Below are 25,837 nucleotides of genomic sequence, written 5' to 3' on the forward strand. Positions count from 1 at the left end.
ATGTTCTCCTTGATCCTCATGCTCAACAATAATCCTTTCAATTTTCTAATGAGCTTTTTCCTCCCAGATGTTAATATCTACAGTTTTTCAACTTTCTGATACAAATCAAATTGTTCTGAAAATCTCTCATTTGTCAATTCCCATAAATAAGTATCTCTTATAACCTTCAGATTTCACAGTTTGTGTCATGCAGAATTTGCATTCCCACTTACAGATCAAAAAGCTGAGAAAAAACAACAAATACTCATGGATAAAACAGTGAAAATTCAAATGCTACAAAAGCCTGTCTACATATTCCCAGAATTCATACTTCCCTGCTTCAGTTAGTAAATGGTCAAGAAGAACATTCATAGACAAGGAAATAACATGCTCAAAGGTCATCAAAATCCCTTGCAAGATTAGACAGCAAGATCCATCTAATAAGATTGGAAGTAAGCACATTTGGCCTTGGTTGAAACTTTTCCAGCAAAAACATTAAGAAATGTTATCAGTATATCTTTTAGTAGAACTTCGCTCCCCACCCCGTGCAAATGAATGTATCTTTTCTCATAGAAATCACTAACATCTATCCACAGTAGCATGTCTGGCAGGAAACTGGCAACTTGTTCCTGCCAAATGTATAATGTGATGCATTCAGAAATCAGCTGGTTTGGGGAGAATTCACATTAATAAATATTCATAATTAATAAATATTAACCATTTTGGCCAACCAGTACATCTTTCAAGCCATATTCTCAAAGAATCACTAATGATATGTAGTTAAAATGGACATTTATCTTGTCTCACTAAAGCACAGCTTGAAGTGGCCACTTCCTCACCAACTAGGTCATTCTACAGTACAAACAGAAATCATCATTAATAACAGTATTATAGGCAACCAGAATACGTCTTTTTCAGCGATGTAGAACATCTCTTGAATATGGGGGGGGGGTGTATAAAATCATGTCTTCCAAAACTCTGTGTCTTTAACCTGTACTGATCATTATTCAGACTTGCTCCACAATTGGTTTTGTACATATCCTCAACTTCTATTAGCTTTGTCAGATGTTAAATGTTGTTTTGCCTTCTTCATTACAGCTGATGAAACTCACCAGTCCTAACTAGCTTTAACTTAAATATTTTATACAGGTATACACATGTCCCCGTGGCATGCATGTCTGCTTCTGTTACTCAAGGTTATCCCATTCACTTTGATGTGTTCCCATGCACAGTTCCTCAATTCTGGACAGAAACAACATGAGAGTTTGTTTTTTATATATGCAAAATTTACAATTGTCCAGATACACAGAATCTTTGAGGGAAAGCATCCGCATGCTAGCAAGAGACCTCAAATACAAAGGAAATACAAGTGAGTCACCACGTTCAGCTCTATTGATACAACACAGATTTGGGGCTTCTGTTTAATGTTCCATTTACCTGAGCCTTCAATTTTAGATTCAAATAATTGGCAGCCACTCTATTCACTGCAAGGCCTTCTTCTGCCATCAGATCAGATAAAGAACATGTGTCTCTGTCAAACTTTTCAGAGTTCACTCAGGATGTCTGGGCACTATGCCCACCAGTCTAGCTCATGCTTGTACTGGATTCCAGTTGGATTGTATCCACTGCTGGCTGAATGGTCAAAGCTCAGATAATGGTGAGACCAAAAGTCTGCCATCCTCAACTTCCCCTTTCTCAGAACTGTTGCTGAAGCCACTTTTTTTTTTTTTTTTTTGCACACGGCTGTGTGCCACAGGAGGAAAATGAACTCAAGGAGTGTTAAGGAGTCTCTATGTGGAATAAATGTTTCTGTTTTGTCCTCATTTTGCAAGAGTGCTTGAGATGTTCAGATGAAACAAACTCTTTCATACCTTGAAAATTTCCAGGGTAAGCTACCAAAAATAGCTTTTTGACTTTACTGGCCACTTTAACTGCGGATAGTATATCCCATATTACTTGTCTGGCTTGTAATTCTGGCCACCAGAGCACAGAAGAATGGAGAGATCCCAGCTGTAGAAGGGACTGGGGAGATCCAGCATCAGTACAGAACAAATAAAACAATTTCCAGCAACTAAACCCTCCACCTTCTGACTTATAAACAACATATATTGCTTAGAAATATAGCCGTTCTTGAAGGCAGGCATATAATATCTGCATCTTCTTTGAAGCTACTATTTCACACATGAGTGATTCTGCTCTTTTAATTATATTCAGTTTAGAGTCATTCTTATGATTATCTCTTTTCATATCTGGCACCATGCAGGATTCACTAAAGCCACTGTCTAGTGACTTTCAAGCCACACACTGTCATGATCACTAGAGTGGAATAGTTGCCTCCTTTCTCATCTAACATGTTTTACATTTGATTTCAGCCCCTAAACAGGCAGAGAGAGCAGTGTGTTGGCTAATCTCAGCTAAGTTTTGCTTTAGCCAATGGAGTCGGGAGATTAGTTTCCAGTAGGTAGGAGGAATTTCAGAGAGACTGTTCACTTGAACAACACAGATTTCAGCTAAATCTGAGCAAAAGGAAGAAAGAGGACTTGTAATAATCAAGATGCTCATAATAAGAAGCAAGAAATACAAAGCCAAGAGAAAGACAAGCACGACGAGATATTTAAATATCTATATATTCAAAACAGTGAGATGTGTAAGAAATGTGGTAAGCTGGCTGTGGAGGAGCAGTCGTAGAGATACCAGTTAGAAAAAAGCATCTCACTTGACATACGGAGTTCACTTGTCACAGCTTGTAAAAAACTAAGTGATTTTCCCTCTGACTTTATCAGTCAGAAGGCCACTAGTGCTTATTGGCAAGTAAGGCCTCAAAATACTGGATTTATAGTTTGCTGAAGCAAGGTATGGAGGTTCCTTGTAAAACCAATCTGTGAAGTAGCAGGTACAATGAATTCAGAGCATATCTGCAAACAACAGGCAATTCAGTTAGGTCTGGAAAAGGAAAAAAAAAAAAAAGTTTTGTCTCCTGCTACTGCAAAACCAGAAGAAAAACTACAAGGAAAGTTATGCTGAATCACAGCACAAGCCCACTGCAAGAAAACGTGACCATGCTTATACAGAGACTTTCATTTGCACAAATTTTGATTCCAAAGAACATTCTCTTAAATAAATATTTGAAACTGTAGAAAAGTGACTACTGGCAATAGGAATGCATACTTTGCTATTCATATCTCTAAAGAAGTGTTTCTGCAAAGATGTCTTTGGCCTCACATGAGAGATGCTGTGGCTCTTGTGATTATCTCTCCGTGATCTTTCTTCTTGTTTGGATGAAGATGCTGTCTCCTGAAGAATAGCTTCTGCAACCTAATGGAGAATTTGTTATAAATACATAATTTAAGTTCAAGTCACAGCTAGTAGAATCAAACAACCCTCAAAGCCATCTGGTTTTCTGTTGTAATAAAAATTATGATATTTAAACACAATGAATGAAATTCCACATCTTGTTCTGCTATGGACCAAAGCTCCCCAGTATCAGACACAACAATCTTTGTACATGGCATCCTAGCATCTTTATATACAGCATCCTAATATTACTCTCACACAACAAAAATCTTCAGTGGCTTAAGCAGCAGTTCTACATCACCGAATGTCCCAAAACAGTAGAAATAATACCAAAATCTGGCCTACAACAGAAGTCAATTAGCTTTTTCTTATCCTTTGGTATTTTTATATTTTTTCATTCTGTACATGTGACTCTATAATCTTTTTTCCTGACCTTCACAATCTATAAAGTATGAGTCATATGAACAGGTAGGTTTGGGAAAATTAAAAAAAGTTAAATGTAACTTAAAATTACATTTTCAATGGAACTTAATAGTGTTAAGTGGAAAATCTCATTAACAAGTACATTAAAATCAAATAAAAAGAGAGACCAAAACTTTTTCACTCCATAAAGCAAAGGACAGGTTAATTGGTGGTCCTAACATCTTTTAAAGATGCATTACTAGAAATTAGATTTGCAAATTAGGGAAATACTTAGGAGTAAATGGCTCAATTTTATTTTCTCCTAGGTTCAGCCACACTGTGGAAGAGTAGGATTCATCTCACCAGACTGCATCATCTAGAAGATAATTATCTGTTCTAGTTGCCTTGATGCATATAGGATGAAATTGATCCTTCTTTAAAGGCACATATTTTTCTCCCTTGAATACACAGGGAGATGAAATGACCTGCTCAAACCAGATTTCTGTCTTTTGAATTCTAGTCTGAACCATTTCATTTCACCAAGACTTGCTGTCTCCTGTGTAAGAAGTGGGTAACAGCATTCTTCTCCTTCATTTAACTCCCTTAAATGAAGTTACTCAGTTATATAGTAAGGTAGAAAGTAACCCTACAAGTATTTTAAACACACAGGATACTGAATGAGAAAGGGCAATAGAATCTGTTAACCTATGATTAAACCTCTTTGATTTCAGGAGATCACCAGAGACATTTACACTAGCCAGCTATATTTTCTACCCTGATTGTCTTTCCTGCTCCACCCCAGTGTAACTCCCATTCAGGAGCCCAATTTGTGCCTTTGTAAGGCAGGCCACTGACAGTGTTTTCTTCCCAGAAATTTTACAGCACAAAATAAGAACTGAAATGAGATTTAATAAAAGGTGCCACTATACCTATTGCCAGAAACCAGCCTGCATCTGGCTGAAGAGCTGTTTTATTAAAAAGGTAAATGGTGTTATATACATAAATACTAGACTTAATTCAGGAGACTTTAGTTGTCTAATTTAGGCACTGAATGTAAATTAGTTATCTAGACTCCGTCCCTAGTTAGTGGAGGGAGACATCTGCCCTGATACAAGTGTCTAAGATAGTTTGGCTGAATCACCTTGTAGAGGTACCTACCTCATGGATAACTAAGGCTAAGTGGAAGAGGACCACACAAAGAGTATATTTTACTATGGCTTATCCCCCCTTCAGGCTATGTATGACAGGAATGGAGGAACAGTATTCACATATGCCAACTCCAAAGGAAAACTACGCCTGAATTTTTCAGACACTATTAAACAGATAATATCTTTCAGTACCGGGGTCTTGGATTTTCTGTCCATGAAATTCACAGCTTCTGGGTTTTTTTCTGCTTTCCATCTCTGATGTTCTGAAACTCTGAGTTCATCTCGAAGCTCCATGTTCTGCCTGGTCAGGATCTCAACCTGGTCTCTCAGCTTGCCGTAGGCAGCATGCCAGCAGGACTCATTTCTCTTGAACTCCTCCTGCAGTCCCACAATCTGCTGTTTTAATATCTACCAGTAGAAAAAAAGTGTGTCATGTCATTGTCTGCTCTGGACTAGGCATGTCCACCTTATATACCCAGAAGGAAGCATGGAGTCTTTTGTTCTGCTTAAAAGTCTACAGTATAAAGGTCTTCAATATAAAGGTCTGCAATATAAAAAGAACACATTTGAAATGATTTCTTAAAAAAAAAGACCCAAAGAAATGAAAAACCCGCTACCCTGCAAACACCTATATTTAAACAAACAAGGTCTTTTCCAACCTAAATGATTCTATGATTCTATAAGTTGTTACAAAGCGAGCAGATAGAAGTCCTTGCTGTGTGAAGGAAAATCAGGAAATGCAAACTAATCATGCAAACAAACACCATTAAATGTGGATGTTTTCAAAAAAAGGCAAGGATACAAGGTATATTTTAATGGCAAAAATGTCAGATCTTCACGTAGCGACAAGGGCACATGATTAGTAATAAGGTCCTTACAAACAGCAGGGGATCGCAAAGACATAATTTTCAACGGAGTTCAGGAAAATAAAAGTAGTGAAATTTGGTGCATTTGGGAGAGGACTTTTCCATATACATGCATCTCCATTATTTTTCCCTACTCCCTTCTTCTTCCCTCACCCGTGCTGATGCCAACACTGAATCCTCCTCCTTCAAAGCACTCATGCTGGATACTGCAAATGCAATGTTGGTGGAGTTAAGCTAGAAATGTGCAGTTTGCTCTGTAGTCAACCAATTGTCATGTGCAACCCTTTCCTACTTTGCCTTCATTTGTGTATCTGCCCATTTGTGTCCTCATCACCATCCTTTCTTTGCTGTGAGCTGCCTGGTCAGAATTTGGCACATCCACTGGCCATTTTCAAGAAAAAGCAGACTTCTGAACTTGGGAATCACACAGATAAGTGTCTCAGGAAGTGTTTTGTAATTGTTTTGTGGAAAACTAAGTTTTTGAACCTGCACTCATTATGTTATCAGGTGGGAATAAAAAATCAAACCAATTTTATCAAACTTCAACTCTAGGGCTAGACCTAGTCAGGAAACACAATTATTCCCTGGCAGAAATTCTAACATTTTTTTTTTTAAATCCCAGGTGGAAATAAAGCATATCTTTCAAAATATTATGCAGAGGGGATATTTAAAATATTTTTATTCAAAATACTAAAATAACCTCACTGAAACAGTAAATTATTTCCCATTGTAAATGTTACCTCCAGAGAAATATGGAACATGAGTAGAGAAAACATTCACTATGTGTATGGTACAAAAACATGTATTTAAAAAACGTACAAATGAAAAACAAAGAAAGTATAGAAACCTTGAACAGAGTACTATCTTGCCAGTGTCACTTGTTCTGAAACTTTTCTGGTCAAGAAAAACATTGAAATTGTCAGTTTGCTGTATCAGTTTGGTTTAGACATCCTTTTGAAGCAGGACATTGTTACAGTCATTCTGAGCATTACCATTGCCTAGTCTTTTAACCTATAAAGATATAGCTTTTAGCTACCCCCATCTCCTTTACCACTGTCTCCCATGGCTCACCATTTTTTTCTTCCCTTTATCAGTGACTCTTCTAGAAAATTACTTAATCATATCATGTCTAGCCATTTTTAATAGGGGTAATAACCACAGATATTCAGGGATTACTTTATCACTAAGGAGGCTGAAATAGAGGATTTAAACAGATAGAATCCCCTAAAGGGATTAGAAGAAACCACAATAAATGACTCAGGGATGTTATTAGGCAGGTTAGGTTGTTAGATACACAGCTAGATATCATCAAAAAATACCTCACAGCCAAAGGTCAGGATAGTTTAAAGAAAAAAGTCAACAAACTCCCAGCTCAGGGGTGAGAATAGAGAATGATGGCAAATAACTCTGTGCCACTGGCACAATGGGTCTTTATATTAAAAGGATGTAAAGCCCACTATGGCAGGAGTTGGAAATTTTTCAAGAGCCAGCCCAGATCTAGGAAAACCAGTACAAGGAAGTACAAGGAAGATGGGAAACTCCCAACCTTCCTTAAGAAACAGAAGGCACAACCTATTTTTTTTCTTATATAAAGAGGGATGCACATTTAAAACACAAACGAAAGCAATGTCCTACTAACATGAAAAATCTTCACTGTACACACAACTGTCCTCAAGAAGTAGCATGAATAATTGGCCATCTGTGACAAATGGAAGGATTCAGGTACTACCATAAGATGGAAGGATATTAATTGATGAGAAACGTGTATTTATTCTACAGAAGACAGCTTACTTGTATTTCTTCTGATTTCACATTTTCTCCATTGATGCTAGCTGTTCCTTTGAACTTGCTATGAGCAATTTTTTCTTTCTGCAATGGGTGAATTTGGTCTCTGTTGTATTGCAAAGGGTGACTCGGCTCCTGGCTCCTGACAGTCTTGAGCTGGTCCATTCGTGTTCTGTTCAGAAGGTAAACAAAGAGTATGAAGCTGGCATAAAGACTATAATGAAGGACTGTCTTTAGATGCACCTTCTTTGGGCATGATTTTTGGAGGGCTTGGGCATGTCCCATATATGCTGATACTGCTGGTAGTGGTGCAAGGTATCAGCACTTGTCAAAAATTGAGATCCTTCCTCACTGGGAACACTCATGTGTGCGTTCAGCTGCAAAATTTATTCTGTTGAGCAGATGCAACATTTCTCATTGAAATTTCCTGACAATGTAATGACCATGAACTTAGAGGCTTTTAAACACATTTTGTGTTCAGAGAGATAGCTAAATTAGGGCAGACCTGCAGAAGGCAGAGCTTGTTCCCTGGCATTGCAGCTGTGAAGCACTTCATCATGTGAGGCTGGGGACTGAGCTGTATTCCCAGCAGCCCAGTCATTCCTACAGATGAGAACAGACATGGACCTGAATGAAAGGGGATAAAGTACTTTACTTTCCACAGGTAAATATACTCCAAGAGTTAAATGTGGGAGCTCAGCACCCAGAAGATATTTTCTTCCTTTGAACTCAATGTCTCAAGGCATGAGTGGTCTGGAAGTGCACTTTAAAACTCAGCAAGAGGGGAAGAGTATGAATCTTTACATATCTTCAAAAGGAGTATATTTGTATGACTATGACCCAGCTGCTAATTTCATTTTTAATATGATATTAAATTATTTGTTAGCTTCCTGATTCAGCTCACTTCATGACCTACAGCCACCATCTGGCCATCACTATTACTGGGAAAGCAACAAGAGCTACAGGAGGCAGCCAGGACCTCATGTTTTCCTCTCAGTAATGGAGTTTAGCACTTCAGCAGCAAAATATGAAAGTTCTCAAAGATTAAGACATGCTAAAAAAAAGTCTCATCAATAGTCAATAAAGTATTAATTCTCCTCACATTAATACAGTTAAATTAGCAAATATAGCCCCTGCGTGATTATGTCCAGCCTACCTCTGTTCCATATCCAGACCAGTTGCCCTGAAATACAGTATACTAGAACACATTTGTGCTGTGCCCCCTCCCAGTTTCTTGTGCACCTGGCAGAGCATGGGAAGCTGAAAAGTCCTTGACTAGCATAAGCAGTACTTAGCAACAACTAAACCATCAGTGTGTTATCAGCATTATTTTCACTCTAAATCCAAAACACAGCACTATGCCAGCTACTAGGAAAAAAATTAACTATATCCCAGCCGAAACCAGGACACCCATGAATTTTACTTTTTTTTTTTTCTGATTCTCTCCCCATCCCATTGGGGAGGGGGTGGAGTGAGTGAACAACTGTGTGGTGTTTAGCTGCCTGCTAGGTTAAACGACAACACTATGTGCTAACTCAGATTCTTGCATGAGTCCCAGGCATACCTCTGCATGAGGCACATCACAGCAGGCCAGCTGTGAGGCAGAACCATACATGAAGCAAAGGTCTTTTTCCAAGAAAAAGCCTTTTAGTGAAATGCAGATGGGAAAAGAACCAAACCTGTTGGCTACTGCTCTTGATCCAGAAAGAGTGCAGATTTAATACTACAAGGAAATTAGGTATTAAAAATGGCAAACGAGTTGTCCCTGTTGAAGGAACAAGGAAATGGCTATCACTGAGTCCTCTGACTGATGCCGAGTAACTACCTTAGTGCTGCAAGGGTGGAGCCACAGGCTGCTGCCTTGAGCACTCTCCAGGCTCTCTTAGGCACCAGATACACACAACACACTACATCCCAACTGTTTTCACCCCCTTGCCTATATTATTTGTGCCTGCAAATGCCTAAAAACAAAGTGCTTGGAAACAAAACAATGGATAGACTGGGCAGGTCCAGACATGTTGTGCTGCTCTCAAAAGGATTTTCATTGCTTCCAGTGAGCACAAGTCGTCAACATAGCATAAGTTAAATGCTGTCAATGTAGTTGCCATCTTGTGTTCCTAGTAGGCTTCCTGGTTTAAAAATATGAAGCAGATTCTCAGATTGCATAAATCAGCACAGGGCCAATACAGTCAAGGAGAAGCTGCCTTTCACAATTAGTTTTAGCTCATAAATTACAAAAGGTGAGTGAAAAGATGCACACATTGGACTAGGCAGGTATTTTTGGATAAACATCTGTGTGAAAATGCTAGAGACTACTATGGCTAATGACATGAGTAAATCCACGGAAAGGTCTTTTAAAAACCTGCACTATTATGAAAAAAATCAAAGTCATGTCATCTGTGATGCAGCACTGTCAGCAGGTAGAGAATGCAGTGCTGGCAAAGAGTGCACTGCAGTAATTCTGCACCAATACATTCCTCCACAGCCAAAATTTACACAAGTAAAAGCAGCAATTAATTTCATTAGTAGTTTTATGAACTGCCAAATCCCACAAATTTTCACATCTGGAACGCCTATCACAGTCAGCTGGCAATCATCTTCCAATATGTTTGCAAGATCACAAGCAAGAAGATCTTTAATGAAATAATTTATTTTTAAGACATTGAAAGTATTTTGCTGAAAAGACAGCTATAGGAGGAAATGATAGAAACCAATACATGTAATTCAGAAATATCCTCTGGCACTAATCCCATGGTGTTTGAAATCAAAAAGAATGAACAAGCAGATGTGAAAAAACATTTCTCAGTTTTCATTATATATTAAAAATCCAAAACAATAAATTATGCTTGTTATGCACTAGTTAAGAACTAGGCTTGAAATGTAAAAAGGAAAACAATCTCTCCTGTATTTACAGTAGATGGTACTAGTAATCTCTAACAGATTTCATCACATTAAAAAGTATATATTTGATTGTAGGCATACTAAATTTTCCTTAGAGGCAATTTGCATAACCTGTAATTAGTTACAGTTGTGATGGCACTTCCATTCCAAACCCCATAGTTTCAAAACTTATTTCTTGCAGGGATTTTGTGGTAAGGAATTATGTCACTTCTATGAAGATGAAAACAAAACCAAACTAAACCAATTTTCAGCATTTAATAATTACAAATTACAAAACCAATTCTCCTGAATTTTCAAATTCTTCTTTTATATGGTACCAAATGTATCCTCAGTCTAGTCTGAAGATAGGTATTTCTAAAATAACAATCCTGTTGGTGTTGACATATGCTATATACTTTTTGTCAACTTCGGATATATGGGCTACCGTGATGTGAATATGATATGAAAAGTTTATCCTTTATTCCATCAGAGCCTGAGCTGATAAAATAAATTATTCTGAGTTCTTACTGATTTCAGTGTAATCTGAAGATGTTCAACAACTTATAAAAAGCACTTGGCATTATTCAGCTTTAAAATCCAAACTGCACCAGTGTTTTCACGGTTGGCCCCCTTCGGTTAGGCACTTTTCTTTTTATATAGACAGCTAAATAAATGTTTCAGTTCTGGAACAACATAGACACAGTTGAAAAGAGGCTAGCTAATAAGTATGAATTTAGCAGCCTGATTTTAAGGATCCTAAAGGAAATATTGGCCTTACTGCACACGCAAATCAATTTCTGGTGTATACAGATTTACCTGCAAAAATACTTTGCTTTCTCTTGTTCTTCTCTCACCCTAGTCAGTGAAGGGTTTCCTCCATGATATACACCAGTCTCTAATCCTCTGGTAAGGACGTTCTGGGTTTCTTCTATAAAGACATCTATGTTAGTACACAGAACTCTGTGAATATTTATGAACCCTCTCTACATATTTAAAACCATAGACTGCATAAGTGCAGTAAGCTTTGTTGCTTAATCTATCAAACAGAATTAACATATCTTTGTCTAATTATGCAAGTATTCCATTCCCAGCATAGTTCTTAGTAGTGCAATCCAATCAGTGTCAGTAGCTAAATTCCTTTTCAGGAATGAGAATGCCAAGTGATATTTCAACCTTATTTTGAATGTAACTTTCAAAGAGGTCTCAGGAACCCTTTTTTAACAGCAGCCTGACATGGAGTAGAGTGTGGTCAGCAAGTTGTGACAGAGCAATTGAGAGCCATCAGAAGTTAGTATTTCTGCCCTGGTGATTACTGCAGGTAGGACAACCAATTTTTATGATCCTACATGAAGAGACAGCCAATGGTTTTGGGATGAGGAGTCAATGTAGGGGAAGTCCTTCAGTGGAAAATAAGAGACAAGAAAAGTCAAGAACCAGTTTAATAAAAAGGACTAACTCCTGCTTAAGCAGGACACCATTTCATTGACAGAAGTAAGATCACTGGGCTAAAAAGCTAGAAAGATTGGTTCACCAAAGAACTGGGGCTTCATTCAGGACAAACTGAGTGAGGCTGCTCTTAGGAAATCATCATTTTCCACTGATGTGAGGCTCTCTGTGTCTTAGGAACAAAACATGCAAATTTGAGAAATTATTTTGCCCACCTTTTTTAAAGTCACATTATCTCTGAGGAGGGTAAATAGAAAATGTGAACAACTCACTGTCAAGGGGTCGGTGGGAGGAACGTACCTAAGCTACAGGGAACTCTAGCACTGACTCTAGGGACTCACTGAACCTCTCACCCATCTCATGGGTTCAAAAGTCTGCACCTGAAAGTGCACCTCAAGCAACAGACTTAGGAAAAGTGGCTAGTGACAATGGAGAGCCAAGCATAACATGGGGCTTGCAGATATATCTCTCTCCTCTTTTTTTTTTTTCCAGTTTAAGACTGAGAAATACTGACAGTGGTGAGTATATACCTAGGGAGCACACACAGAATGAGTCATAAATCCAAAAGAAATTTTTTTCCCCTATGGAAAAGAAATGTAAATCAAAACCTGGGTAGCTCTTACCTAATGTGCCTGTAAACAGTTTTTTCTGTGGTTCCTCCACTGCAGGGGTTTCTTTAATCTTGAAAGCAGGAATCTCACCAGCCACTGTTGAGGATGGTAGATCTAGGCTTTTAACATCCCTGGCCCTATTCTCAGTCTTTGATTCAGGCTCATGCTCTCTCCTTTTCGATCTTGTGAGATGAAATAGGGACTGCCAAAGAGGAGAGTGAGCCTGGCTCCCTTTCAGCCTGACAACCCCAGTACTGGAATCGCTGCTGCTTGTGCTGCAGGAGAGACCTTGTCTTGAGATCGCTTGAATATCTTGTGTGCTTGGGGGTGATCTGCTGTACTTTTTAAGAGACATTTTTTCAGTTCCACTGGGCTCATCACTAGCATAATCACCGTCAGAGAGATCCAAATGTCTGTCAGTTTGATCTACTCCCTGAGGCCCGTGCTGGGAGGGATACTGAGCATGGTGAGATTTGGGGTCATCATCACTGTTGGAGGATAAGCTGCTTGACTCATGGGACAAAGATGCAACATGCCACGTCAACACAGCTTTCCCCTTCTTTTGCCACTCCTGCTGCAAGGCTGAGGATGAGATTCCCTTCTCCACAGCCTCTGGTGAGCTACATGTAATTTTTACTATCTTATCATTGACCATCTTGAACCCAGTATGGATTTGCCTTTTGCCTTCTGAGCTCTGGCTCCCTGAAACAAGTTCCTGTGGGCATACCTGAACCCGTTTCTGGCCCTGTGTGAATGCAGGGCCTGCACTCCACTCTGCCTCTTTGATGAGATCTGTTTCTAAATCCTGAAGTGGAGAATGCTTTTGCAGGACTTCCAAAGGGGTTTTTGCTCCCCCTATGAGATGACCCTTCAGAGGCTGATCCACCCTACCTAGGTCCTTTTGCAGGGTACCCTCCACAGATCTTCCATCAGTTCTGCCTGCTTGCAGTAGAGAATCCATATGATGAGTTTCCCTTTCCTCACCTACTTGTAGGTTCATTTCTGTTACTGGTTCAGGACTTGGTTGCAGGATTTCAGGCCACCTTCTCTCTGCTGAGTCAACAGGATTTTCCTTTGTGTCTTCATCTCTCCCAATCACTTCTTTTTCTTCTGTACTTTGCTCAACTAGTTTTGCTTCACAGTCAGTCTGAGCCTTTATCTCCCACTCAGCTAAAGCACAGTCTGCTTTTTTTTCCTGTGTACCCATCTGCATGGAACTACTGACCTGCAGACTTAACTGAGAGCATTCCCCTGGCTGCAGTATGCCTGCATCCACTTGACCAGGCTGGGAGAAATGACCCCAGCAGTCCAAACCAGCTTTTCTGGAATGCTTGCTGTCTTCTTTTAAAGGCTTCTGGTTATTTTTTTTGAGCCTTACCATACCTTCTTTTCGTTTCAGAAAAGCCTTCCGAGGTGTTCCTTTTGCCTTCGTCTGAAAAAAACACCAAAAATCCTGACAAACATAGTCTAAGAATCATTCTCCAGAAGGAAGATATTTATGATAATTGGAAACACTGAGACACCACAAGTCTTAAAGACACTGGCTATGGATAACTGAGTGTATGCTACAGACTACAGGGAAGGTACAAGAACTTTCAGAAGCAGTCGCTATGTGATACCTCTATTAATTCATTAGTAGAGTCAGATGGTTAAGATGGTACTAAGTGTTTATATGATAGAAGATGAGACAAGTTCTGAAATATATTATGAAATTATTTATTACTTATTATGAAATAAACTAACAGAATCAACCTTGAGGTCTAATTTATGTTGAGACTCGGACACAAACTATGACCCAGAAAGTATGTGGAAAGAGAAGAATCCAGTGGGAAACATTGGGGAATATGACTGTGACTGAGTAATACAGGTTTCTCTTACTTTTGGGAAAAATCTTCCAATGTCACATGAAAGAACAGTAGAAAAATGTGCTGCCATACAATGAGCCAAAACAGAACCCACACTATACCCAAGTCCATGAGAACTTGTCAAAAACAAAGTGAATGCACCACTGGCACAGTACCTGCTGCTCCTTCTGCTGTTTTGCTATGAGATGATTGTCTACTTTAAGTTGTTCTTCAACAAATTCTTCAGAAGGCTTCTGTCCAATACCAATTTCTGGTGCAATTGGCCTAGGTGAGGAACAGGAATGAACTTATTTGTAAGGTTCTACAACTAATTTGCTTTTGATCATTCTCATGGAGCTGATGTTGAGTTTAGAACTGAAATGTTCTCTCTGATTTTTTTTTAAATGTGAAGCATGTTAGTAAAAAGTCCACTATTATGTGACACCTAAGTCTCACTTTAAAACATCCTGTCTAGACTAAACATTAATTATGCTTTTAGCAAGTAACATTTTTTGGCTGGTATCAGTCTTTCCTTAAAAATAGAAAATTGTCAAAAGGAAAAATATTTCAAGGCATTTTCTCCAGACTAGAGCTGGTTACTGTCACAAAGAACCCACTATCTCTCTGACAGAGTGGTTTGAGTTAGCTGGTGAAGAGTGATAGAGGAGAAAAATAAGGCCTAAAATGTTGTGGAGGTACAAATTGAATGCTGACTGAAAATGAAGCACAATACAGCATACACAAACATATCTTATTTCACTGGAAATGTGCTTAGAGCCTTGATTTAGGTGCTTACTAATAATTTCTACTGAATATTAAAAATCTTGGGTTTAATAGAGGCATTGGCTACACAGCACATTACTGTTCTTTCTATACCCCACCTCCACCTAACACCACTGTACCACGGATAATCTTTTCGTTTGTCAGTCTGGCTCTGTCCGTTAGCACACAGCATGGCCTCATAGGATTACATTTGTAGAGCAAAAGTGTTGTTGCTGAGGACCCAACGTTAGACAACTTGTATTTTAGGGAAGTTTACTTCAAACCAACTATAGCCTGGTCCTATAGTGAAAATGTCATGAAGAACTGGAGTACATTCTGGAGTACATTCAGCAAGTGGGGGTGACTGGGAGACAGACTTCAGAAGCTCACTGGTAATCCAAAAAACATATATGGACAGGCCCACTTGCCCAGAGGTGCTTATGGTCCTGCCTCTTCTTCCCAGCCTTCTGCTCTGGAGGCCCCTGTATTCCTTCTCTGCCCAACTCCCACATGGTTAACACACTAAAACACACTCATGACAATTACTCTCAGTCTGTACTTGCCTAGAAGTTTGACACTTCTCTTTTATACTTGATGGAAGGCTTGGTGTGCCAAAAACCTGCTGCTTCTATCTGCATCAGCTGAGGAAAGGTAACAACTCTACAAGCATTTCTTCCATCACTAATGCCAACCTAATCATTCTTGCCTAGCCATGAGCACCCCCTCAGTGTGCTGGTACAACTTCTTTTGCAATGCAGTGATGAACCAGATCAGAGAACTGATCCAAATTAAAAGCTACATTTCTCCTCTCCCCAGATAATTTTAACAAGGATTACTTTACTGACCTGTTCACTATATAGGTACACAAAAATTGGTCTTGGCACAGCTGAAGAGGCGGACCAAGTACAAGAATGAATGAGCTACTCAGACTGATGCTGCTATCACAAACTGATGGCCACTGCAGAAGAAATGATGGCATAATAAAAGATGTTATTTGTTCTTTCCTACTTTTGGCTTACTTCTATCCTTTGAAGATCATAGTTGCAAAACCAGTTGATTTAAATTGGCTGAACCAGCATCCTATTATATAGAAGTAAATCAACTGCCAGTCCCTAGACCCTCTGCCCATGCATACCTGCCACTCTCAAGCAAAGAGCCTTTATGTTGCAAATATAACACATACAGTATGTGTACAATCAAGGAAAACATGTTTTTTTAGCTTGACTGACTGATTAAGATCATTTCTTACCTGTCTTCTATGTTTCCAGTCTTCATCTTCCCCTCTATGCCAAAGGAAGATGGAGGAATTTCCTCCTTTACTTGTTGTCTTTGTTCTTCTTTGACAGCAGAAAAAGTTTCAGGGAAACTCCTTTCTTTTATTTGACTGTTATCTAAGCAGCAGGAAAAACGTAAAAGAAAACAAAGCCTTTATAGAATGAATAAATGAAAAATAAGCATCATAAAATAAATTAGAAATGTTTATATTTTCAACAACATATGCAAGATTTTGATTTTTGAAAACACTTCATAGAATACAATTGAATTAAGTAGGTGGAAAGATGCAACCCATGACAAAAAGAGGCTCCTGATCCTCAAGTCTAGTTGCTGGAAATAAGGACAGGGCAAATGGTATGATTTGTACTCCTTGCCTCTAGAGATTTGTAATGCTTCGTTAATGTGTTCACTGCAGAACATTGCAGTGGAGACACTTTGCCAGACAGTACTGAACTACTCATATGTCTGTAATTATGTGACCTGCAAGCCAGTTCATTAAACAGTTTAACAAGTGGTATTTGTACACATGAGACTTTCTAACCGAGCATTTTCTATTCTATTTCACAAAAGTGCATTTGAAGCTTACTGGCTAAGTTCACTACAAGAAGAAGGCTCCCACTTCATTAATCTTCTTTTCTAAGTGTCAGCTAATAGAGACTTGCTCTTTTAGCTCAAGTTAGGCCTGTCAACTGGAGCAAAAAGCCTTTACTGGCTTATTCATACTACACACTGTTGCTGTAGCCAGGAGCTATATATCCTCACTTATCACATTAATGCACCCAGAGCTACTGAAGTCCTTTGCAACATACTGAAAGGACTTTCTGGTCCAACAACAGGAATACAAAAACTTTACATCCTTCCCTCAGCCTTTCCCAGCTACACACCAAAAATCTCCAGTCTGATAGCAGACAAAGTGCTGTTTCTGCAACCTTCTCACCTGCCTTTCCCCAGAATACAGCTGAGGCAGCAGAGGTGACACAGCAGGTTGACAGTAGCAAGGGACACAGAACCCATGTGTCCCCCCTCACAGTCTCATGTGTGGGGCTGTGCTCTCTCCAGAATGCTCTAATAGGAGAGGTGCCCCAGCACGCTGATTTTCAACTAGTGCTCCCCAGTGCAAGGAAAGAACAATGTGTCAAACCAGGTGGGTAATTCACCTTTGTGTTCTTTGCTGTTCTCTTCTTGAGCATCTTGTCTGGAAAGTTTTTTTGTGGGGCTCTCAGTACACTGAAGCAATGGCTCGGTGCTTATCCCTTTAAATAAGAATGTGAAGTGTTATGCAAGCTGTTGGTACACTGATGTTTATGTTTCCAGCAGTAAAAGCCCACACTCATCACAACAGTCAGGAAGGTCTCAGTTCAGCCCAGCCCTCAAGCACACATTCAACTGAAGCATATTTCAAAGGCAACTGCACTGACCAGCTTCCAGTCGGGGGGAGTTAACCTGATGTACTAAGGCCTCTGCACATTAAGCAGGTCTAAGTCAGCACTGCTGTCAAAAAAGCAGTCACATCTCCCCTGCCCTAATGTGTTCTTGGTCTCAGGTTCCTGCTGTCCTCATCCTACTCCCGTTTGTGCTGGCAGAAGTATTTCTGAAGCTCTCTGACCCAGGTTCAGGTTAACCCAGCAAGAAAATAATAGTGCTAGGCACAAGAAGGAGACAAGACTCTTTCAGTGAGAGTATTGGTCCTGAGCTAGCTTGAAGAATATGAAATTAAAGTTTCAATTGCACTACTGGACTGTCTCACAGCATCGCAGTCAGGTCTTGCTATAAAAGTTCAAAGGAATCCAAGATGCAGGTCTGATTTACATCCTCTTCCCCTTTAAGCATTTTCATTTCCACTTCTTTTTGTTCCTCTTCCCCCCATTTTGAAATCAACTTTTGATTTCTTGCAAATTTCTCTTTCTTCTTTCTCACCCTTTGATATCTTCCCACAGAAGACAAGGCTGGCAAAGTGTAGCAAAGAGAAGACGCCAAGTAGCAGCTTACATTGTTGTTCCTCCAAAAGATGTGACTCCATATCAATGTGAGACACACCAAGATTGCTGACAAAGAACAGAAACATGTTCTCTTGCCTTTGGAAGCTGTATCCACTTCCTACTTTTTATGCTTCTCCCCCTAAATATAACATACTCCCTACTTCATATAACTTAGCTTTTCCGATTTAATGATTTTTTGTTCCATTTATATCTACAAGGCCCAATTTCTCTGTCAGCATGAGAATCAGGATGACTGTGATTCAAAAAGTAAAAAATCAAGTTTAAAATACTTTAAAATCTTTTATAACAAGCCACCATAAAAACAAAGCACCTTCCCCTGACCTGCAATGAAATCAATAATGATCACTCGCAAGGGCAAAAATTCACAGGATTTGCACAATAGCCTTAGCTTCGGATTTCCAGGACTTTTTACCCACCTGAATCTGAAAGCTGCACGTGCTCTCCTGACATTTCTGAACTGCTCTCGTTTGGCACAAACAGCAGGGATCTGCTTTGCCAAGCAGAGCGCATTGCCAAAGGAGAGGTCTGTAAGCACTCCGGGGTCTCAACTTGGGAAGAATTTTCTGATGTGAACTGGACAGGAATGAAAGTAGCCGGAAAGCATGGAAGGGGTGTCATCGTGGCTACTAGGTGGGCAGGTGTCCCAGGAGAAACAGAAAAGCCTAACAATAATTAAAGGATAAGAAAAATTAGAGAAGCTTAAGACAAATATTTTGCACCGAACTAGAAAACTCTTGCTAAACTGGTATTGCACAAAACCAATGTTGCTTTCATGTTCCCTGGTGGTTTGCATGTTCAGAGTGAAATTAGCAAATTCTGCTTTTGTTATTTTATTTAAATTGTGAAATGTGCTTGCTGCAACCATCAGTCATAACCAAAATTATCATATGCTACAGGGATGCTGAATTAAAGAGAATTGACAAAGTACTCTTGAGCATATAAAACACACATTTCCCCTAGGACTCCTTGCGTCCCTTAGCATGTAAAAGTTAAGTATTGCAAAGTATCTCTGAGGCACTCCTCAATGCAAAAGAGGGGAAGGTTTTCCTTTTAGCTGTGGATGGCTGGTTACACATTTTATTAGAAAACTCCCAAGTGGAAAAGATGTAAGCAGTTCTGCATAGGGACCAGAGGCCAGACTCACTACTTCCAGGAAAGAAACCCCTTTATAAAGTTACCAAATTAGGCTTGCTTCTTATTTTCTTTCTCCACACCATGATTCCTTGCTGTCCTGTGACCTGACTTCAACAAGAATAGAGAGTGCCTGCGACTGAAATTGCCTCATCCCCCAGTTAAGGCATTTTTTGGAAAAAGGCTGATCTGTGGTTTCAAATCCTGTCTGGCACAGACTCACAAAAAAGCCCAACTCACTACTTCTGGACAGATGCTTTAACCATGCAGCTAGCAGGTGGGCAAAGCCACTTCCATTTGTGTTACCATGAGACATTAAAATAACAACCTGTAATTCAACGAGGTTTTGATTTTACTGTTGGTCACTGTATTATTTCTTTAAATGCATGGCAATATTAAAGCAACTATCTTTATCATAATAAGATAAATCATAGCCCTAGTAGTTCTTCATATTTTACCTCTTTAAAGCTTAATGGGACCAGATCATGCAATGTCTTTTGCTACCCTCAACCTACACTGCCTCCACTAACAAATGAGAACTTCGGTGCAGATTTGGGGCAGTTTTTCAGTCAAGTAACCATTTTGTCTGTGGCTTTACGTGTTAGCTAAATGTATCTGGATATGTAAATACACCCAAACAACATCCTATAAATATATTTCTTACAGTATGAGCTTGGTCTTGAGTTCATGATACTAACTGTACTTGCTTTTTCAGAAATGTGTCAAGTGATGTACAGCACTGGGGCAGGGGGAAGAGAAGTTTGCATGACGAAGTGTAGCAGGACCCAAGGCACTTTCCTTCTCATGTTGTTCAGTCCTTCCTGAGAACCTGAAGAAAGTGGTGCAGCCTAACTGTTCTGCTCAGAGTGAACTGGTGGAAGTAACAACAAGCATCTTGCTAACTGCGGCATTTGGGCAGGGATTAATGAGCAACATAATTGCTCTGTGGATGTTCTGCTTTGATTAGAAAACTTGGAAGCTGCAGACTGTGGACTAGTTCAACCTGGTCATCGCAGACAGCTTGCTGAGCGTTTGCCTGCCATTTCAATCAGACTTTTCTCTGAAGCAAAAAGCACAGGATCATGAAGATTTCATTTACTCAGCCATAGTCTTCATTCTGTCTCTTTCTCAAGCTGTCTCCCTCATGTACAGCAGTGGCTTTTGACAGCTATTTTACAGTGGTATAGCTCCATCAGGAAAATGGGTACAATGACAGCCAGGCCTGCTGGTATCACTGCTGGTGTGGCTTGGCTTCTGGCTGCGGGGTCAATAGTTGAGATCCTGCTTACCCCCCAACCAAAAAAAACCTGATTGTCACACAGCATCAACTTCAAACAGATGTGACACTGTGTTCTTTCTCAAGTTTCTTGTTCCCTTCAGTATCACGTTGCTTGGCGCTGCTAGCACGTTAGGAAGCTCAGAAAGGTCCCCACAACACAAGCAGACAACCTAAGCTGCAGAAAGCTAGGCTTCTCATGGTCACTGAGGCAGTGGTGTTTGGCCCTTGCTTCCTGCCTGGTTCCTATATCCCAGTATACTCCTATTGCTTGCATACATGCTCCGCAGCTCTAGCAGCCGTACAGCTTTTCAGGTTGCTGTTAACATGTTCTATGTCAGCATCTGCTGCGCCCCAACAGTGCAATGGAGCCGGCTGTCTGTTGTGTGTCCAGCCCAAATTTTTTTCATTCCTACAGAAGGTTCTCTGACCCCATGTGTCTGAGAGGGAATGAAGCAAAGCCCCAGAGCTCAGATATTCTTAAGACACTGACACTTGAAGCCAGCAGAGACCATTTGGTATATTTATACAGATCTAATTATGCATATGCATATACACAGGTTTAAAAGACTGGGGTTTTCTTATTTTCTTCCATTTTTGTTACACTGGGAGTAGAGGGAAGTTAAAAGCCTGCAAGCATTTTCCTGGCCAATGTTGTTTAATTCCTTTTTCTACTTTTTTTTCCACTTTTCTAAACCCTTTTATTTTCTTGGGTAATAACTGCTATTATATACATTAGCAAGGTAGATGAAACTTGCTAAAATTTCCATTTCTTTTATGACAACAATAATGTAAGGTTATATTACCCTAAAGCCAACTAGCAAGTGCCAACTCCCAGAGTTTCTGGGGCCGGGGGTGAGGGGAAGGCAAGAGACCATCAATTCTTGGTGGTTTTATTATTATCATTAACTTTGCCTAAAGTAATGACTATTGTTTTGTGTGGACATTTGCAAGCAAATGTTCCTCATACGGCAACTGAAAAAGAACTTTTTATTATAAATGAGTCTGTCCAAACTGGTCAAACTAGGTGTGCCATGAAGTATTTTTATACATGCATGGAAGGACAGCAAAAAACATGGCTGTCTTTAACTGGGAGGACTTTCCTACACTATGTATGGTTAGAACATGGGAAGAAAGTTTTGTAAAAAATTTATCTTTGCAGGTCTAAAAAGCTATTTGTAAGACCCCATTAGGCTATCACTGAACTCTAGCATGCAAGTTGCCATGACCTAGTTCTCCTAACTATCCTCTGAGATCTTAGCAGAATGAGACCCTTGCGGCTCCTCAACTCAGCAAAGCAGCTTGAAATTAGACTGAGAAAACTGATGCCAGATCAATGCACAGGTGCAGGCAGGGGATGCCTTAGGCTGCTTATGCTCCTACCACATGGGTTAGGTGAAGATGCCTCCCCAGCAGGTTGTCTGCAGAGCCACAGCAGACCCAAGGATCACCTGGCCTTCCTATGCCCTTATAGATGCTCCCTGCCTGATGTTATGCACAAGTAGCCCTGCTAAAGCCAGGCCAATGCTGTCACAAGTCTACATGATTTCCCTAAATTCTTCTTTCACCATGGGGGGGCTCCTCTTTTTCTACTTGCTGAGCAGATGGCGTTTTCTGGCAATGCCACTGGTAAAATGAAGCTGTTCAAGGAGTTGTATCATGCTGTGAGGAACAGGCTGTACTATTAAAGGTAAGAGTCTATTAACAGAAGCCTGGTGTGTTGACTTTCTTCCTCTTCTTTTTCCTACATAAAAACTGTAACATTCATATATAGGTACAGAAAAAAAGGATATTTCAGCTTTTCTGTAATGCTCACCACTATACTATAATTTTCTGCAGTACCATTCATATCTATACTTCAATAGAAGTCTGTGCAGGAGGTCTGTTATTAAACATAAAGGACTCCTCCTCATGGTTCTCCTGGAATTTTAATATACAAAAGTGGAATGAAGTGTTTTCTGGGGCTTACAGGTTGTTTGTAATGTGTGTAAAGAAATGAATGTTTTAGCCCAACTGCCAGAGGAAGAGCCCCCAGCCACTGACAACAAATATCAAACCTTCTCTTCCTTTAAGGAACTGCTGCATTTCACTGCTGGAGCGCGAGCATCAGCCGGTGAGGGTGCCGCAGCATCAGGAGGGATTCCCCAAGTACCTGGGTTATAAAGTGCGATGATTTTCTGCTGTTCAGCCACCAGCCTTTGCAGCTGCTCCATCTGCTGCTTCATCACCTGGTCCTGCTGCCCTGGAGTCTGAAAATATTGTGAAGATGTAGTATCAAATTACATTTGTGGACCGTTTTTAATCAGAAAGAATCACCATATCTGGACTTCAGGAGTAGGTATTTCTCAAAGTGTGTATTACTTTTAATAAAGAATGTTAACATTTGTATTTAAAAATCTTTTGCCATTTTAAAACTCAAAGGCTACATTGACACTGGGCAGGCAGTATGTGCCTTACCAGGTTTTGCTGCTCAGCCTCACATCAGCCAGCATGTTCTTCTGGTCTGTGTGCTGGGATTTCCTTCCCACAAAAGCTGAGGCACAAAAGGGAGAGAAGCATCCATCCGTGTTTCACACCAAGAACGTGTTAGAACAGCATCAGAGCAAATGACACCCTCAGGTCAGGCTTCACTGTAAAACTTCAAAATGTGCTAGGGTCCAACTTTTCATTGTTTGTTGAATTATCTGATAAATGCAAATTACCAGTATCGTCGATGAAAAGCAGCTTTCAAAAGTCAATATTCACAGAGCACAGATGCAATTAGGAGGATATATGAGCACGGTCTGAAATTAGGGATGAAAGGATAGAAGAATAAGTCCAGTCTTTGCCTCCACAGAAATCTTCACTAACACAGAGAAAGGACTGACTCTGTCTCTGATTAAATTGCTGCCATTAGTTCCTCAGTCCTTCTGCAGGTCAGACAGTCCCCCTTGCCTCTCTGCAGGTATACAACTATCCAACTTGCCTTGGCCTTCTGAGTTTCCCAGTTTATCATTATTTGACTCCTTCTCCCACTCATTCGTTTCTTCTGTCCTGTCCACTGGAAAGAACTAACAGAGATCAGTAGTGCAAGAGACAGGTCTTTTTTTTTTCTCTTTTTTTTTTTTTTTTTTTTTTTTAATTTATTGTGAAGTACCAGAACTAAAACTTACAGCATAAAGACACCCTCATGCTGTTGCTGTGCCTGGAGCTTCCCAGCAGTCTGCCCGGAAGCATCATTTTCACTCTAATGCCCCTCTGTCTGGTATCATTCCAGAAGCACCATGTAACAAAGCAAACTCCAAGTTCACTTTTTCTCCCAGAATCTTTGAGAACATTTCAAGTAATTCACATAGTCAAATGCCAGAAGCCACCAAAGAACAAAGAATGCCCAAGAGCCAGTATCAGATTTTATGACCAGCTGTTGACCATTTAGGATATCACAGGATACATTCTGGTCATTAAACTTAATGATCTGGTTTATGTCATCCAAGAAAAGAAGTAGCAGACTCCTGGGACTCACAAGAAGTTATCTTCAGCTGCAGCCTTACCTACATTAATACTTCCCAACAACCAAGGAATAAGAAGTTTCCTGTCTCTATATGTAAAGTACTAAAATCTTCATAACACTGAGAGCTGAGGGTGGTGATGACTCCAGACTGGGTCTTAAGTATCCCCTTGAGAAGCACAGTGGGGAACTGGATCTCAGGACAGCCTCAGCACCCCACTCAGCAGTCCTCAGCCACAGGAAATTTAGGTGGCCAAGAAGCCACTGCACTGGCACAGCCCAGCTGCAAATCTCCTGACGTACAACCGAAGAACAACAGTTTTTCCCAGCTCTTGTCTGTTGTGCAGAGGTGGTATCAACAGTGTCAAGAAAAGAAGCCCTGAGGTGAGGTGGGCTCAGGGCAAAAGGCAGCCAATGCACCCACGTTAGCACAGGTACTTCTGATTTTGACGTCATCAAAAAATGTTAAAATTATTATGACAGACTTCCAGTGGAGAAAGTGTTGAGAACTGCCAGCACAGACACATCCTAAATAATAAATTCAACTGTATTGGAAAAACATGAGTTTCTTTAAAATATGCAACTCAGGCACTGTATCATTTACTATCTTATGAGAAGCACGTAGAGCACTCAGTGGAAGAGATAACTGTGGAGTTACTCCTGTCCATCACTTTGTCAAAACTGAGAAGAAGAGGAAAAAGTCAGAAATGGAAAAAAGATAAAAAAGGAGATGAGGCATAAGAGGACTGATAGAAAGACGTATGGAAATAAGAACATGAACATGCTCCACAACCATTGCACACATGGTTGCCATGTGTGTAATGTGGAGCCAGAACATGCAATCTTTTTCACCAGAGGGAGGGAGATAGCAATAGCTATCGAACATGAGGAACAAGAGAAAAATTGATTAATTGTCTCTTGGGAAAAGCATTTTATTGCATGGATGCATTAGAGGAACCGCATCAGACACAGGGTTATGATGTACTTCCCAATGATGCACTTCCCAGTGCTTGCCAGTAAAGCTTCCTATCTATAGAGAGACACAAAAGTTACCATCCCTTTCTTCCTGAAGAGGCTGTGCAACTATCAGAAATATACAATATGCAGTTATAAATTCAGTGATTATTTAAAGCAAACTAACCTGTTCGATGTTTTTGTAGGTGGGAGCACAATGGTTCATCCCAGGCTCTGAGGCAGGGAGCAGAGGAGGAGTGAACATTTCCAAGGTGTCACTTGCATCATGAATTCCAGCCTGGTTTACACTGGAAGCCAACTTTTGATGGAAAAAATCAGAGTTGGCCAAATAATATAATTGCCTTGCATGCTGAAAAGCTTGGTTGTGGCTCAAGTTATCTGTTGAGACATTACTGTTGCCCATCATACAGCCGGCTTCTGAACTGCATAAAAGTGGACACTGCTTGCTGGAGGAATCACTCATATTGTCAACCCGACCTGGGAATAAAGAAGGCATGACCTTCTCATTTATTATATTGGAAGATGGTACCATGCTTGCCAGATCACTGGCAGTCTGCTGTGACATATGGTCTTCCTCCTTAAAAGCATCTGCTTCCATGCCCTGCTGCTTTCTGAAATCCATGTTAGGGGTGTGCAATAAAAAACAGCATGAACAAATGTGTCATACTGACATAGC

General features: G+C 40.0%; 1 protein-coding gene across 1 annotated transcript in view; it reads right to left on the reverse strand.

Annotated features, from left to right (window-relative positions):
* Positions 1 to 25,624, reverse strand: part of LOC104026571 (uncharacterized) — a 37,852-nt gene extending 12,228 nt beyond the window's left edge. Inside the window, 11 exon segments of the mRNA XM_075706627.1 lie at positions 3,148 to 3,294; positions 5,016 to 5,231; positions 7,481 to 7,646; positions 11,171 to 11,294; positions 12,424 to 13,843; positions 14,432 to 14,540; positions 16,267 to 16,408; positions 17,450 to 17,545; positions 18,709 to 18,954; positions 22,852 to 23,020; positions 25,328 to 25,624. Of these exon segments, the coding sequence (XP_075562742.1) occupies positions 3,148 to 3,294; positions 5,016 to 5,231; positions 7,481 to 7,646; positions 11,171 to 11,294; positions 12,424 to 13,843; positions 14,432 to 14,540; positions 16,267 to 16,408; positions 17,450 to 17,545; positions 18,709 to 18,954; positions 22,852 to 23,020; positions 25,328 to 25,624 (3,132 nt within the window).
* Positions 25,625 to 25,837: the final 213 nt, after the last annotated feature.

The sequence above is a fragment of the Pelecanus crispus genome, chromosome 3 (assembly GCF_030463565.1).
Source record: "Pelecanus crispus isolate bPelCri1 chromosome 3, bPelCri1.pri, whole genome shotgun sequence".
In the NCBI taxonomy this organism is placed as follows: Eukaryota; Metazoa; Chordata; class Aves; order Pelecaniformes; family Pelecanidae; genus Pelecanus; species Pelecanus crispus.